Raw genomic sequence first — 15,429 nt, 5'->3', positions numbered from 1 at the left:
GGCCGAGGCCTGGCTGTCTTGGGCCCTGGCTCTGGTTTGTTCCCTGGGCTCCGGGGAAGCCAGATAGACTGTGAATTGGCTGACCTGTGACCTCTTCGTGAGAGGCAGCCTCAGTGGCCTGGGCCCTGTTGTCAGAAAGGGGCGGATCTCCAGAACTGAGCCCACAGGATGTGCGTGTGCCTGTGTTTGGGGTTGGTTCCTGTGAGGAGTCGACTCGCACAGCCGTGAGTCCACGTTCACGTCTGCGGGGGCCGCAGGCTGCAGACCCGGGAAGAGCCGCCGCCCCTCTTCCCGGGGCCCTCGTTGTTCTCGTCTCTCTTAGAGTCTCGTCTGAGAATAGCTTCACGGAAACATCTAGAATGATGGTTGACCGGCTTCGGCCACACCAACACATAAAAGCACCCATCTCTCTTTCTGGCGTTTCCTGTCGTCCTCTCTCTGCGTCGGCCTCGGGCCTGCTTGTGTGAAAGCAGCCTCCCTCTGGCTGTCGGGCACCCAGAGGCCTGCAGGTGCGGGTCTCACAGGCAGCCTCGGGGCCCGTCTGCCGCGGCTGCGGCCCTTCTGGTGGCCTTCGCAGACGAGGCTGGGATCAGGGTCAGGTGCTGCCCCGTTCCTGTCTCTCTGCTTCTCTTCTGGAATTTCGGGGAAGGGAGAAGCCCTGACTGGCCTCCTTAGGGCTCCTTGTGCCCCTGCGATTAGCCAGCTGAGATCGGGGCTCAGGCTGTGCGTGGCCCCCTGCACTCCAGCAGATGCCCCCAGAGGGTCTCCTGTACAGATGGGAAAGGCAGATGGGCTGTGATTTCTGGATTGCTTCTGGAGTATCGACAGATATCAATGCATAGGACACAGATGGTTCCTCATAGAAATGTGGGCTTGTTTCAGTTACCGTCCTCCACCCTCACGTCGTATTTTAAGACGGTGTGAGTCTTGGAACCTGGCCGTGGCCCCTCGCTGCCGCTGACGTTTGTCTTTCTCTCCCTTTCGACGCACAGAGGACGACGTGGACCTGGAGACGCTGGTGAACGACATGGATGCGTCCCTGGAGAGCCTGTGCGCGGCCGCGGAGACGGCGCCCCTCCTGCGCAATGGCCAGCATCCCCGCGGCCGGCCCCCCGGAGCAAGGCCCCTGCAGGGGCAGGTGGTCCCGCGGCAGAGGCTGCAGCGGTCCCAGCCCATGCACATCCTCGCCGTCAGGTGGGCCCTGGCCTCCCCACCAGGAGCGAGGGGTGGGTCTTGGGGTCATGGCGCCTGGCTCAACTTGGTGGGCCCCTTCCTTCCCTCTGTCTAGCAGGGCCGCCGGAGTACCTGCTGGTACCTGGTTCAGTTCAGGGCACTCGTATGTTATGAGCACCTGCTCTGTGCCAGGTCGGTGGGATGTGCAGAAACCCTGTCAGAGGAGACCGCCCTGGAATAAATGAGCGAACGGCCAGGCAGCCCACGGAGGGTTCCCAGGCCTCACTGCCCAGAGGGGACCAGGGGCTGGTCAGGAACGTGCAGTCTCAGACACCTGTCCCGTTCCCCCGGGGGCCAGGTGGAGGAGGGCTCCCTGGAGGAAGCAGACCTCTGAGCTGGGTGTTTAAGGGTGAGAGGAGCTGAAGGATGCAGGAAGAGATTTCCTGAGCAGGAGAGCTGGGCCCTGGTGTCGGAAGTGGCCAGATCCCCTTCCTTTTTCACGGCTGAGCGTGTGTATGTATCACGTTTTCTCCATCCGTTCACCCATTGCCGGACAGCATGGACAGTGTGCCGGGTAAATAGGACCCACGGAGAAGGACAGTTACTACGTGATTCCACTTCCACAAGGAACCTGAAGGCGTCAGGAGCGCGGAGGCGGGGAGTGGAGAGGGTTGCCGGGGGCCGGATGGGAGGTGCCGGTCGGAGGGTCCAGAGGGTCAGGTTAACCTGGTGGGCGAGGCCTGCCGGCGTGCCGTGCAGCGCGGCCTGACTTAGCAGCGCTGCGCTGCGTGTTGAGGAGCTTGCCACAGGGCCAGGTCTCGTGTGGCGTGTTCTCATCACACACACGCACACAAAATAATCACAATAATAAGCAAGTGAGGAGGGTGGGCGTGAACATTGGAGGATGTTTACGGCCAGACTGTGGTGACGGGTCACGGCGTGTTCTTCTCTCTAAGCTCGTCCAGTTGTGGACATTGAATACGCACGGCTTTGTGTGTCTATCAGACCTCCACAGAGAGGGTTAGAAAAGAGATCCCAACAGGTAGGGCCAGATCCAGAGGCCTTTGGGAGCCCCTCCCAGGGGAGGGACGGGGGAAGGGTTTGAGCAGGTCAGGGAGGCTTGGATTTGGGTTTCGGTGGGTAGTTCTGGAAGCCTGGGGTCAGGGCTGGGGGAGATTTGGAAGGTGTTTCGGGGACCAGCCTAGAGTGGCACTGTGCTGACCGGGGATGGGGGGGTGGAGGAGATTTGCAGCTCGTGGATTTGGGGGGTGGGGGACAGAGTGTTGGGGGCACCTGGGCTCTGTCTCTGCCTGGGAGAAGTCGGGGCAGTGGTTGTGAATGGAGGCAATGGGAGACCTTCTGGGTGGAGGCCTTTGTGAAATGCAGCAGACGAGCTCTCTGCGGTCCCCACCCCGGCCCCGCGGCAGCTCTGGCAGGTTTTCAGGCAAGGGAGGTTGAGGGGGTGACTGACACCTGCTGCTCCCTGGGCTTTCTCGGGGGAGGGTGTGCGGTGTGCTGTGGCTGGGACGTCTGTCAGGCTGGAGCGTCTTCTTGGGAATCTCCTTTCCTTGTGGGGATGGAGTGTTTGCTGTGCTTCTGGAAACTTCTGTGAGCCTTCTTTCCAGCCCGGCATCCTATGTTTTCTGCAGCCAGATGACCCTCTTGCCAGCTCTGTCTCGGGGGGTGGGAACCGAGTGTCTGCAGGTGGGGTGCAGCGGCCGGGGTGGCCTGGGGTCACTGCTTCTCGGCATCCTGCCCTTTGTCACATCCATCCTCCAGTGTATGTACCACTTTGCTCCCTAGACCGTCACCCCTGTGTTCTGAGCTCCTGGTGAGTTCAGTCTGGGGGGAGACATTCTCTTCTCCTGCAGGCTTCTCTGGGTCTGGAGTGTGTTGGCCACCCATCCGTGGTGGCCTCGGGGAGGCCCCGGGAGGATGGAGTGGCAGCCGCAGTGACGGTGCATGAGGCTGGACCAGGCAGAGAACAGGGGTGCAGGAAGGCCTGGTTCCCTGCCAGTTAGTTGTCCAGGGCCCTTGAGTCTGGAGTCCTGGCCGTACTTGTCCCTCTGCCCAGGGGCTGCAGGTACTGAATCCCAGGGTTTGATGGACAGAGGACAGGAGGCTCACTCCCTCCAGAGAGCGGACACCGGTCCCGGGCCCAGCCTCTTCTCAGCGACATTCTCTCACGTTGTCATATCGTTTCTTATCTTCAGGTGCATTTTAAAAAATGGGACAACCAATATAGGATCCCCAAAGACTCATTTTGTAAATGGGTCTGCTGAGGATTTCCTGTGTTTGCTGAGCACCTCCTGTGTATAAGTCTGTTGGGTCCTCATATAGTAGCTGATGGAACGGTCACTGCAGCCTTACTAGGTGCTGGCGTGGTGACCCTCAGTTCCCAGGTAAGGAAACAGGCACCGGGGGAGGTGACTTGGCCCATACCTGCTGAGTGGGGGCCCCAGATGCAGACCCAGGTGAGGGGCCCAAGGAGCAGGTCTGCCCTGCCGAGGACTTCAGAGATTGTCACACGTCTGAAGAGAGCAGGTACAGAGCAGAAACTGGAGCAGTAGAGGGGTGACAGGTGAAGGGGGCATGCTCGCACCTGGACAGGTGGAGGAGTGTGGTCCCACCCTCCCGGTCCCTGACCCCGCCTCCCGTGTCTTGTGAAGGGAAGTACCCTTTGGCCACGGGCCTCTCCCCTGGGACTCTTCCGCTTTGTCTGATATACCTCGGTTTGGCTTTGGGTGATACCTGTGAACCGCTGAAACCACTTTGCTTTTCAGTGTTTAAAATAACGTATCGAAATGAAATTTGCACAAGCGTAGACTGAATCACTTCACAGTGTGTGTTGGGTGGCGGTTAGGACACTCCCAGGGCTGTGCAGCGCCCCCCTCGCCCTGTGTAGTTCCCGAGCACCCCCATCTCCGGCCAGAGGAACCTGGCACCCACTGAGCAGGGCCCCCCTGCTTTCCCCTCCCCACAGCCCGTGGCAGCCGTCCATCTGTGTCCTGTGCTGTGGATTGATCTGGTCTGGATATCTCTGACAGATGGAATCATACCATATGTGACCTTCTGTGTCTGGCCTCTTTCAATTAGCACCTTTTTTTTTTTTAAGATTTTATTTTTAAGAGCCGTTTTGGTTTCATAGCAAAATCGAGAGGCAGCTGCGGAGGTTTCCCCCGTGCTCCCATTCCCCTCAGCATACACTCAGCCCCCTCCCTCAGCATCCCCAGCGGGGCGGCCCCCTTGTAACCGATGACCCTTAGCACCATCGTTAACGCCCAGAGCCCCTGCTTCACACGGGGGCTGGCTTGTGATGGTGTGTATTCTGTGGTTTGGACAAACGTGTGATGACGTGGGTCCAGCCTCGTAGTATTGTATGGAGTCATTTCACTGCCCTAAAAAAGAGGACTCTTAAAATGCTCAAGACTGCCTCCTAGAGAGAGAAGCTTGTGAACTTCTGTGAAGCTAGGATAGCAGAAAGTCAGCCTCTCGCGCGGTAATTCAGAAGAAAGTAAACAGTCTCCGGTGAGTCACTGCTTAGCAGTACTTTGGGGCCGGGAGGTCCTGACGGTGAGCATGGCTGCACCTCGTCCCCTCTCGCTCTGTGTGACAAAGGACTCCTGCGTCCCCCAGGTTTTCTGTCACCAGGAGGCTATCACGGCGGAGTGGAGTCTGTTAACAGTCCACGTAAGCTCCTGGGCGCGTGGCCCAGCGGTTACAGGAAGTGCCCTCCTCTCTTTCCTCTGTGTCTTACACCTGCAGGACTTGCACATCTGAAACCCTGTCCCCACTGGACAGTGACCCCCTGGCCCCGACCCCTGGCCCTCCACTCTGTTTCTCTCTCTGGGTGTGACTGCTCCAGGTGCCTCACTGCAGTGCCGTCCTCACGGTTCACCCGTGTGGTAGCTCGTGTCAGAGTCCCCTTCCCTGTGCCGGCTGAGTGATGCCCCGCTGCACGTTTACACCACGTGGTGTCATTGTTCCTGGGACAGTGGGCCATTGGTTGCTCCCACCTTTTGACGGTTGTGAGCAGTGCGGTGTGGACACAGGTGTTCAAACATTCGTCCAAGTCCCTCCCTCGGGGTTCCAGGCAGGTTCCCAGTCGTGGGACCCCTGGGTCCTGAGCGGACGGCAGCTTCTGACGGGCGTTGTCTCTCCTGCAGGCGCCTGCACCAGGGGGACCAGCAGTTGAGGACGTCGTCTCTGCCGGCCATCCCCAACCCCTTCCCCGAGCTCTGCGGCCCCGGGAGCCCCCCTGCGCTCACGCCGGGCTCCGTACCTCCCGGCCCAGCTGCTGCGAAGCAGGTGAGCCACCCCTGGTTGGAACGCCAGGCTGCTCGCGTGCGGAGTGAGGACCGACGAGCTGGCTCGTGGCTCTGGGAAGAAGGGAGGGAAACTGGGATCTTTTCTCTTTGCTCCTCTCCTGTTGCTACCAGCCTTGTTGCCGGGCGAGGCTTTTTACTTTACTGGCCAAAGTGCCACTTAGGAATGAATTAGGAACAACATTTAGGATGTTTGAGATGTTTATATGTTATAGAAAGAGTCTTATAAAAATGGTAAAAGAATAATAGTACTGATCATTTGATGCTGAAAGATGAATTTTAGGTTCTCTGAAAAAAATGTCACCACCATCATCTTCGTCTGGATCAATGAGGCATTAAACCTGGACGTTCCCGGGCACCTGGACTAGAGGGTAATTGAACAGTGTGTAACATTCCTGGCTTTGAATAGGATGTGCTCAGGGCAGAAGGATTTTGACTTGACCCAGAAGGTGACAGCCAACTAAACCAGCAGTTTCTGCCTTAAAGTAAGACTGTGAGGTGCCTGTGATACACACGGTGTCCCCAGCGGAGGAGACAGGCAGAGCTTCAGGAAGTCATCCGTGGTCACATCGCCAGTCGTCACCTTGTCGGAAGGGTGGGCTGGCAGGTCCGTCCCTCCTGGCTGGCAGAGCCTGGCCCAGGGTGGGCTGCAGGCTTGGGAGGGGGACCCGGTGATGTTCCACAGTGGGGTATAGCGCTAACACTAACAACAAGAATAATAACAACAAAGATGAAGAAAACAACATTCTGTGTGGTTTATATGTTTATGTATATAAATAACATTTACTCTCAAAACAAACCTGAGAGTTAGGTGCAGATGGTACATCGAGTCTGCATTTGGGAAACTGAGGCCCAGCTGTGAGCGGTGGAGCTGGTGGGGCCCCGGTGTGGGCGGTGGAGCTGGTGGGGCCCCGGTGTGGGCAGTGGAGCTGGTGTGGGCGGTGGAGCTGGTGTGGGCGGTGGAGCTGGGCAGCACCTGACACCAGGGTCTGGCACCGCTGGCCTTAGCCACTAAGCTAGGTCTTCCTGGGCCCTTGATGTTCTCTTTTCAGTGAGTGTGTTTCAGGAGCCTCTTTGCCTTTTCTGGTGGAGCCAGTCTCCTCTGCACTTTTCCACCCTTGTCCTCAAGTACATCCTCTTTCTCTGCATACCCGTCCCCTGCAGCGTGCGGGGTCTGCACTCTTATGAGGGAGTCGTTTCTCCCGAGGCTTGCCCACTCCCGAGAGCTGCTGCCTTCTGACCTCATGCCTCGCGAGCGGGCTGCGCCGTCCCCGTGTCAGCACTCAGAGGTGAGGTCAGGGTCCCTTTCCGCGGCCAGTGCCTGCCGGGCTGCAGCCCTCATCACATGCCTGAAGTCCATCTGGGATGTCTGCCTGCCTGGTGACCTTCTGCTTCAAATAAGGGTCTAGACAAGCTGTCTGTGGGTTGGGCACTGAGGTTGTTTACAACATTACCCGTCCTAAAATAAGACCATGAAAATATTATCTGGCTCTCGCAGCGGCTGGCAAGAAAACCGGCCTCCACCCCGTGGACTGTACAACTCTATAAGCAGAATCAGGAAACCCAGGGATTTTGCCTGCTGTTTTTCTTGGGATCAGAGTCAGTTCCCCCACAAGAATGTTGCATTTGGTGCCTGAATTTCTGTCACCAAGATTCCTCCACCCTCTGGGGCCAGCGACCAGGAAAGATGTTCCACACTTAGCCCTACGCGCAGAAACATGGTGGCTTTCGTTGTTTGCTAACTGGCTCAAAGGGATGTCTCTTGACCACACTGGGTTCTGAACTCCTGAATGCGTGTTTTGTTGGTGCTGCCAGTGGCGATGCCTGGCAGCCTCAAGCTGCCCGCCCGGGCTCAGTGCCCGTGATGGGGGCGGGGGCCCCTCCTTTGCCACTTACCTGAGGGCAGGAAAACCTGCTCTCCTTCTCTTCCTGCAAAGTCAGAGGAAGCAGTGGGATCAGTGTCAGTCAGGAGCTCTGACAGGGAATAAACATGGACACAGTGTGCTGGACACGTGGGCCCACCTAATGCCACCTCGTGCCCTGGAAGGACCAGGTCAAGTGGGAAAGAGGAAAGCATAAGCCGTCTGGAAGGAGCTGGGCACAGGGGGGCATTGCAAGCCTCTGTATTCACTAGTCGGGGCGGTGGAAGGAGTGAACGATTCAAGCAGCCACTCGAAAGGAAGAACCCTTGTTGCCCAAAGTGGTCTAGATACCCCTCAGATGAGTCAGGGCCTCCTCCACTGTGCTCTGGCTTTCTTTCTCTGTGACCACTTGATAGCTGCTCAGTGGGCAGATGTGGTCAGGCACGGGCAGGTGTGGGCAGGGGTGAACAGGGGTGGGCAGGAGTCGGCAGGTGTGAGCAGGGGTGGGCAGGTGTGAGTCTGCAGCCGCTGTGATGTGATGTGACGGAGCCATCCGGCTTCCCGCGTCCTGCACGTGAGGCATCCAGAGGGTGCAGGTGCCTCTGGGCAGGCCATGCCAAGTCTGCCCTGGCTTTGTGTCCACCCTGTGGCCATGTCCTTGCCAAATGCTATGGGAGAGGCATCCTGCGCTCATCTGAGCCTACCAAGTCGGTGTGGTCTGGGTGACCTGTGGGCTGCACGCCTGTGTCCCCGGAGAATCCCTCTGTTCAAGCCCTGACCCCACTTTGATGGCCTTAGGTTCGGGCCTAGGGAGGTGGGTGGGTTTAAATGAGGTGATGGGGTGGGGCCCCCGTGGTGGGATTAGTGCCCTCAGAAGAGACCAAAGCTGCTCCACACCCATGAGGACACAGCAGGAACACGGCTGCAGACAAGCCAGCAAGGGTCCTCTCCAGAACCTGACCCTGTGGGACTTTGACCCTGGACTCCCGGCCTCCAGAACCATGAGAAGTAAGCGTCTGTTTGAGCCACGAGCCTGAGTTCTTATATTATGGGAGCCCGGGCCATGGGGGTGGGAATAGCTGAGTTTCGTACAAGCATCCTGGTTCTCCAGCTTATACCCAGCGTGGGGGACACTGTGGTGACCTTTGCCCACCTTTCCCTTGACCTTCTCAGGCCTCCTGCACTCTGCATCCCCCCACCCCTGGAGCTGGGGTCCTGCCTCTGCCACCGTGTGGGCCCCGGCTGTCACCTGTGGCACCCACCCTGCCCCTGCTTACATGTCCGACCCCCGCGGGCCTGTCAGTCATAGCCTGGCGGGTCTGACCCTCCTCGGAAGTCACTGGGGCCCCAAACCCAGTGATGCCTCCTCCTGCGTGGGTCCCCCTGGAGGGGTGGGTGGTCACTGGCCTTGTGTGAGGTCCGAGGGTCTCTCTCTTAGACACAGGCTTCTTGGGTTTCCTGTTTCTTTTATTGTGTTATATGAATTTTAAAACAACCACATTTGGTTCATTTGATAATATTTTTAAACCAGAGTCTGTCGATCGCATGGAGCTTGGGTTGCACTGGGGCTTTGCCAGTAAAGCGCGAGAGCACGGACCTGTTCATTCATGGCGGGAATGATGTGTGCGGTGTGTCAGAAGAAACCGCCCACTTTGCCCATGAGAGTCTGGGAACAGTGGCTGGACAATTTTGCATAGTGTCTGCAGGCGCCTACCAGTCTTCCTGGGTTATCACAAACAGATGAGTGCGTCTTATCTGCAGGTCCAGGTCTTTGACAAGCATCATTCCATCATTTATGTGATGGCGTATCATTTATCTAGTGATTTAGTTTAATAATATCGCATCACTGATTTACCAGAAATGCAGACACCTAACTACTTCTTTCTGAGTGATAACTTTCTTACCTCTAGAGGGGAGTGAAATTAAATTAGCATCAGGAAAGAGAGTGTTGGTGGGAGAAATCACCGACGCATTTTTAAGTCCTTTGTGACTTATTTGGAAAAGACTGGCTGTCAGGTGGACGGCGATGATGGTTCCAGCAAAGATTTCTGAGCCGTGGGACGGAGCGTCTTCCCCGAACCTCATCCCACAGTCCCTGTGGTGCTGGTGGCTTCTGTGATGAGGGTCCCGTGGCTCTTGGTGCCTTGGTGGACCCAGAGGACCTTAGTCTTTCTTCGTGTGTTGCTAAGCGTGCGTCGGATCCGCTGGGATCTTTAATGCCCACCTGGCACGTTGCCTGGACTCAGGTGGACCCACAGGCTGTGGTCCCCCAGGCCTGGCACGTGGGGGGCACTCAGGGATGGCTTACAGGAGCTGATGTGCAGAAAGGGCTCCACAAGCTGGAATGTCAGTCCAGGTCTGGAAAGGATTATGTTAAATAGGGTTTAAAAAACGATGCTGTGCATATGCAGCTGGGAAGACGGTGCCGGGGCCGCTCGTGGAGAGAGAAGGGCTGCTTTGATTAAAAAATGGGTTTTGAGAGCTTCCCTGGTAGCGCAGTGCTTGAGAGTCCGCCTGCCGATGCAGGGGACATGGGTTCGTGCACCGGTCCAGGAAGATCCCACATGCCGCGGAGTGGCTGGGCCCGTGAGCCATGGCCGCTGAGCCTGCGTGTCCGGAGACTGTGCTCCGCGATGGCAGAGGGCACAGCAGTGAGAGGCCCGCGTACGGCAAAAAATAAATAAATAAATAAAATAAAATGGGTTTTGAGTCAAAAGTTCAAGGTGGTCTTTGCAGAAAAGCAGGTCTGACCTCTGTTGCAACAGAAGGTTTCCTGAGTTAGCAGCTTTGCTATGCTGTGTCTCAGAGGCCGCTGTCCTGTGACAAGGAGGACCCGCAACATAGGAGCCGCCCCACCCCAAGTGGAGGGACCAGATGTGGAGGAAGATGGACGAGGATGGGCCAGGGACGGGGATCACAGGGCTCTCCGTCAGCCACGTGCGCGGCCTCGTCTAGGCCCCTGTGGGGAGTGGGCTGCCCCAGGTGGCCCTGTAGGAGTCCCAGCAGCCTTGGACCTGAGCGTCCCCCGGCAACCCCGCCCCTCCGGGCTGTATGGGTGCAGCCTCTCCCGTCGGCCTTGGAGACAGACCCCAGCTCTTGTCTTTCACCCTCACCCTCGGAGTGGGGACAGCAGGTGACCTTTCAGAGAAACACTTTGTGTAAACACACACGTGCAAAAGTGATGAATCAGGATGAATGTGTACTGTGGAGGGAACCTGTGACGTGGCAGAGGCTGGGTCAGATCCTCTGAGGGGCAACTCGTGTGTCTGGAAGGGGGTCACCAGAAAGCATGAGGAATCCCTTCCCTCCCTTCCAGCGCGGACAAGCAGAGGCTGCCTGTGAACCGGCTGATGTTGAGAGGGGTCACATGCAGTTCCTGAGCCCATTGGGAAGGTCCTGGGATGTTTAGCATCTGTCTCATGGTGGTCAGTGTCACAGCATTTCTACACACGGCAAGGAGGAGACTGTTTCCATGGGCGAAACCACGGCCCAGCAGCTGCAATACTTTGGCAGGTGCGGAGGCAGGACATGAACTTGGCCTGGATGAGTCCACAGTCCCCGGGGTCCTCCCTGTCCCTTGCAGGGCCCCAGCGCTGCACCCACTGGGCTTGGAGGAGACCCCAGACTACTGGGCCTCTTGCGAGGGCGGAAGCTGCTCTCCACAGTGCAGACTGGCGCACTGCAGACTGGCGTTTGCTGTGGGGAAGGACGCTTTGGTATGCGAAGTGGCGGGAGCTCGACACGTGGTTCTGAGTAGCCCTTTATCCTGTGGAGGGCGGATGGTCTGGAAGCTCTTAATCCACCAAGCAGGAGCCCCTTGTTGGTGACCGCCGTGGGAGGTGACAGCCTCTCAGAGAGGCCCTGGTGTCCCGTGGGAGGCTGCTGTCCCTCCTCGGTGTGCCGGCCTGGAGGCAGCACCGTGCCTGGGACTGCCCAGGACTGGGTGGGCTGAGGAGGGCTGGCTCTGTGGCCTCTGGAAACGCCAGCCAGCGTTGGGGAAGGAACAGGGCGGCCACACCCCGCAGCTCTGACACCTCGGAAACAGCACCACCAGCCGCCAGGATTTGTGGGGTACCCCAGGGAAAATGGGGGGCCAGGATTCGTGGGGTACCCCAGGGCAGATGGGGGTTAGGATTCGTGGGGTACCCCAGGGCAGATGGGCCAGGATTCGTGGGGTACCCCAGGGAAGTTGGGGGGCCAGGATTCGTGGGGTACCCCAGGGCAGATGGGAGGCCAGGATTCGTGGGCTCCCCCAGGGCAGATGGGGGGCCAGGGTTCGTGGGGTACCCCAGGGCAGGTGGGGGGCCAGGATTCGTGGGGTACCCCAGGGCAGGTGGGGGGCCAGGGTTCGTGGGGTACCCCAGGGCAGATGGGGGGCCAGGGTTCGTGGGGTACCCCAGGGCAGGTGGGGGACCAGGATTCGTGGGGTACCCCAGGGCAGATGTGCGGCCAGGATTCGTGGGGTACCCCAGGGCAGATGGGTGGCCAGGATTCGTGGGGTACCCCAGGGCAAATCAGGGACTTCTGCTTCACTGGCTCTTTCAGGATGTGTTTGGCTGCAAGAAATAAAAGGTCCAGTTGACTTTAATTGTAAGGAAATGAATTTTTTTTTTTTTTTTTTTTGGCGTTACGCGGGCCTCTCACCGTTGCGGCCTCTCCCGTTGCGGAGCGCAGGCTCAGCAGCCATGGCTCACGGGCCCAGCCGCTCCGCGGCATGTGGGATCTTCCCAGACCGGGGCATGAACCTGCGTCCCCTGCATCGGCAGACGGACTCAACCACTGCGCCACCAGGGAAGCCCAGGAAATGAATTTTGCCTAAGGACAGTCTAGGGACAGAGACCCCGGGGAGGGCAGCCTCCCTCTGTGTCCTGGGACCTGATCCTCTTTCCACAGCCACAGCTGGCTAGGCCCAACTTGTGCGCTTATCCACAGGCAGCCATCCCATAGGCTGGTCCCTGAGCCAGCACCCCTCCACCCGCCCCCAGACAGATGCACACCTGGAGGAAGCAGAGAAAGCAAAGGTGCAGAGATGCAGAGAAAGAGGGAGGGGAGGGCTGGTTAAAAAAAGAAAGAGCATCGGGCTTCCCTGGTGGCGCAGTGGTTGGGAGTCCGCCAAGCGAACACGGTGGGTTCGCTTGGCCTTGGAGATGGAACCAGAGACCCTCTGAGGAGCCCCGAGTGTGGCCCAGCTCCGTGGCCACGTGGCCGTGTCCTTGAGCACCAGCCTAGGTCTGAACGGCATGGCCGCTGTGCCGGGTCCCTTCCGGTCAGCTAGGCTCTCTCCTGGTTCTTCTGCCTCTGAGCGGTGGCTGGCCTTCCCTGCTTCCCGCCTCGTTGCCCAGCTGACAGCTCTGCGCCTGCGCTTCTCACCTTGCACTTCCTAGAATCCCGGTCACCTGACTTGTCGTGAGAAGAAACATGCAGGAAGTTAGGGGACTTTTGCATCCCTTGTCACCTTCTTGGAATTTCACATTTCATATTGGGTTTTGGAGGATTCGAGGAACGCTACAGGGAAGAAAAGCTATGTCATAGGCCAACTCGAGTCAGCCTAGAGCTTATCAGATGTTGATGATCGCAGAGCCACTTTGAATATGGCAGGCTTCCCACGGAACCCACTTTGGGGAAGGATGCTGAATCGTCCTAGATCATTTTTAAATGGTGAAGACCATCCCCTCAGATTTCTCTGGGAGTACTGCTGAAACTGAGGTGTTTAAGAGCCCTCTGCGAATTGCAAAGCTCCAAGGTAACTGTCTTCCTGCATCTGTTTTATCCGAACAAGGGATGCAGTCCAGGTAGGTAGCTGTGACCTGCAGGCTGCATGATTAGCTAAAAATGAAACAGGAGATTCTCTCAGGAACCTGCTGTGAAATCCCAGCCACTAGTGTTTCTCTGGACTATTCATATCTTTTTCTGTGTGTGTGGTACGTGGGCCTCTCACTGTTGTGGCCTCCTCCCGTTGCGGAGCACAGGCTCCTGACGCGCAGGCTCAGCGGCCATGGCTCACGGGCCCAGCCGCTCCGCGGCATGTGGGATCTTCCCGGACCGGGGCACGAACCCGCATCCCCTGCATCGGCAGGCGGACTCTCAACCACTGCGCCACCAGGGAAGCCCCGTATCGTTTTAAATATAAATTCTTTAAACTTGGGATCCTCTGTGACAGCATTGAGTGTCTCTTGGTATCTGTAGCTGTCAGGAGTACTGGAAAAGTGGGCACTTACATTATCTATATCTTTCATGGGAAGAATCCCCATACTTTTACCAAAAACCTAAGTGTGTGTCTTGACCAGCGTGGGCGTCTGTGATCAGGTCCTGCTGCAGAATCAGGGGCCGGGCAGAGCAAACGGCCATTGAGGTCTGTGCGCAGTCTCAGAAAGGGCTGCCTAGTTTGCTGGATCAAGAAAAATGAGTTCCCTTGGCCAACTGATCTGCTGTTGCTTTGACTTGAAATGTCTTTAGGAAAAGGTGAAGAACTGGAAAATGAACTTTTGGCCCGATTACCCTCCCTGACGGTTCCGACATAAATGCACACGATTAAACACCTTCATTTCCGACGGACCACAGTTCATCCTGTGCAGAAGGTGTCATGTGCTTGGAGCGTGGACACCTTTGCTTTCGTAAAAGCCTGTGGACGGTCCCAGAGGGCCTTTGCTTCCATTCTGTGGTCTCAAATATGTCACTTTTTGTCAGTTTAAGATAAAGTGTTTCATGAAATCACAAGGTTGAAAAGCATCTGTCGGACCTTTGGGTCTTGGTTGAAGGGGTTCCATGCTTTGGTGAAGTCCCTGCCACCTGTTGGGTCCAAGCTGAGTCCGTGCCTGTCCAGCATCCCTGGACGCTAACTAGAACCTTCCACACGCGTGTCCCCGAGTCCGTGCCTGTCCAGCATCCCTGGACGCTAACTAGAACCTTCCACACGCGTGTCCCCGAGTCCGTGCCTGTCCAGCATCCCTGGACGCTAACTAGAACCTTCCACACGCGTGTCCCCGAGTCCGTGCCTGTCCAGCATCCCTGGACGCTAACTAGAACCTTCCACACGCGTGTCCCCGAGTCCGTGCCTGTCCAGCATCCCTGGACGCTAACTAGAACCTTCCACACGCGTGTCCCCGAGTCCGTGCCTGTCCAGCATCCCTGGACGCTAACTAGAACCTTCCACACGCGTGTCCCCGAGTCCGTGCCTGTCCAGCATCCCTGGACGCTAACTAGAACCTTCCACACGCGTGTCCCCGAGTCCGTGCCTGTCCAGCATCCCTGGACGCTAACTAGAACCTTCCACACGCGTGTCCCCGAGTCCGTGCCTGTCCAGCATCCCTGGACGCTAACTAGAACCTTCCACACGCGTGTCCCCGAGTCCGTGCCTGTCCAGCATCACTGGACGCTAACTAGAGCCTTCCACACGCGTGTCCCCGAGTCCGTGCCTGTCCAGCATCACTGGACGCTAACTAGAGCCTTCCACACGCGTGTCCCCGAGTCCGTGCCTGTCCAGCATCACTGGACGCTAACTAGAGCCTTCCACACGCGTGTCCCCGAGCCCGTGCCTGTCCAGCATCACTGGACGCTAACTAGAGCCTTCCACACGCGTGTCCCCGAGCCCGTGCCTGTCCAGCATCCCTGGACGCTAACTAGAGCCTTCCACACGCGTGTCCCCGAGCCCGTGCCTGTCCAGCATCCCTGGACGCTAACTAGAACCTTCCACACGCGTGTCCCCGAGCCCGTGCCTGTCCAGCATCCCTGGACGCTAACTAGAACCTTCCACACGCGTGTCCCCGAGCCCGTGCCTGTCCAGCATCCCTGGACGCTAACTAGAACCTTCCACACGCGTGTCCCCGAGCCCGTGCCTGTCCAGCATCCCTGGACGCTAACTAGAACCTTCCACACGCGTGTCCCCGAGCCCGTGCCTGTCCAGCATCCCTGGACGCTAACTAGAACCTTCCACACGCGTGTCCCCGAGCCCGTGCCTGTCCAGCATCCCTGGACGCTAACTAGAACCTTCCACACGCGTGTCCCCGAGCCCGTGCCTGTCCAGCATCCCTGGACGCTAACTAGAACCTTCCACACGCGTGTCCCCGAGC

At 57.9% G+C, this 15,429-nt stretch overlaps 1 protein-coding gene across 6 annotated transcripts in view; it reads left to right on the top strand.

Annotated features, from left to right (window-relative positions):
• Positions 1 to 15,429, top strand: part of GRB10 (growth factor receptor bound protein 10) — a 201,202-nt gene that overhangs the window by 118,637 nt on the left and 67,136 nt on the right. For 5 of the 6 annotated variants that reach the window (XM_067745662.1, XM_067745661.1, XM_067745664.1 and 2 more), the window contains 2 exons: positions 993 to 1,194; positions 5,340 to 5,481. The exons of the other annotated variant lie outside the window; for it this stretch is intronic. In XM_067745662.1, the coding sequence (XP_067601763.1) occupies positions 993 to 1,194; positions 5,340 to 5,481 (344 nt within the window). The remainder of the gene's footprint in view (positions 1 to 992; positions 1,195 to 5,339; positions 5,482 to 15,429) is intronic. 6 annotated transcript variants of the gene reach the window in all.

Source organism: Pseudorca crassidens, chromosome 8 (genome assembly GCF_039906515.1).
Source record: "Pseudorca crassidens isolate mPseCra1 chromosome 8, mPseCra1.hap1, whole genome shotgun sequence".
Taxonomy (NCBI): Eukaryota; Metazoa; Chordata; class Mammalia; order Artiodactyla; family Delphinidae; genus Pseudorca; species Pseudorca crassidens.
Note: the sequence above shows the minus strand (reverse complement) of the source record. Positions and strands in the feature narration are given on the sequence as shown.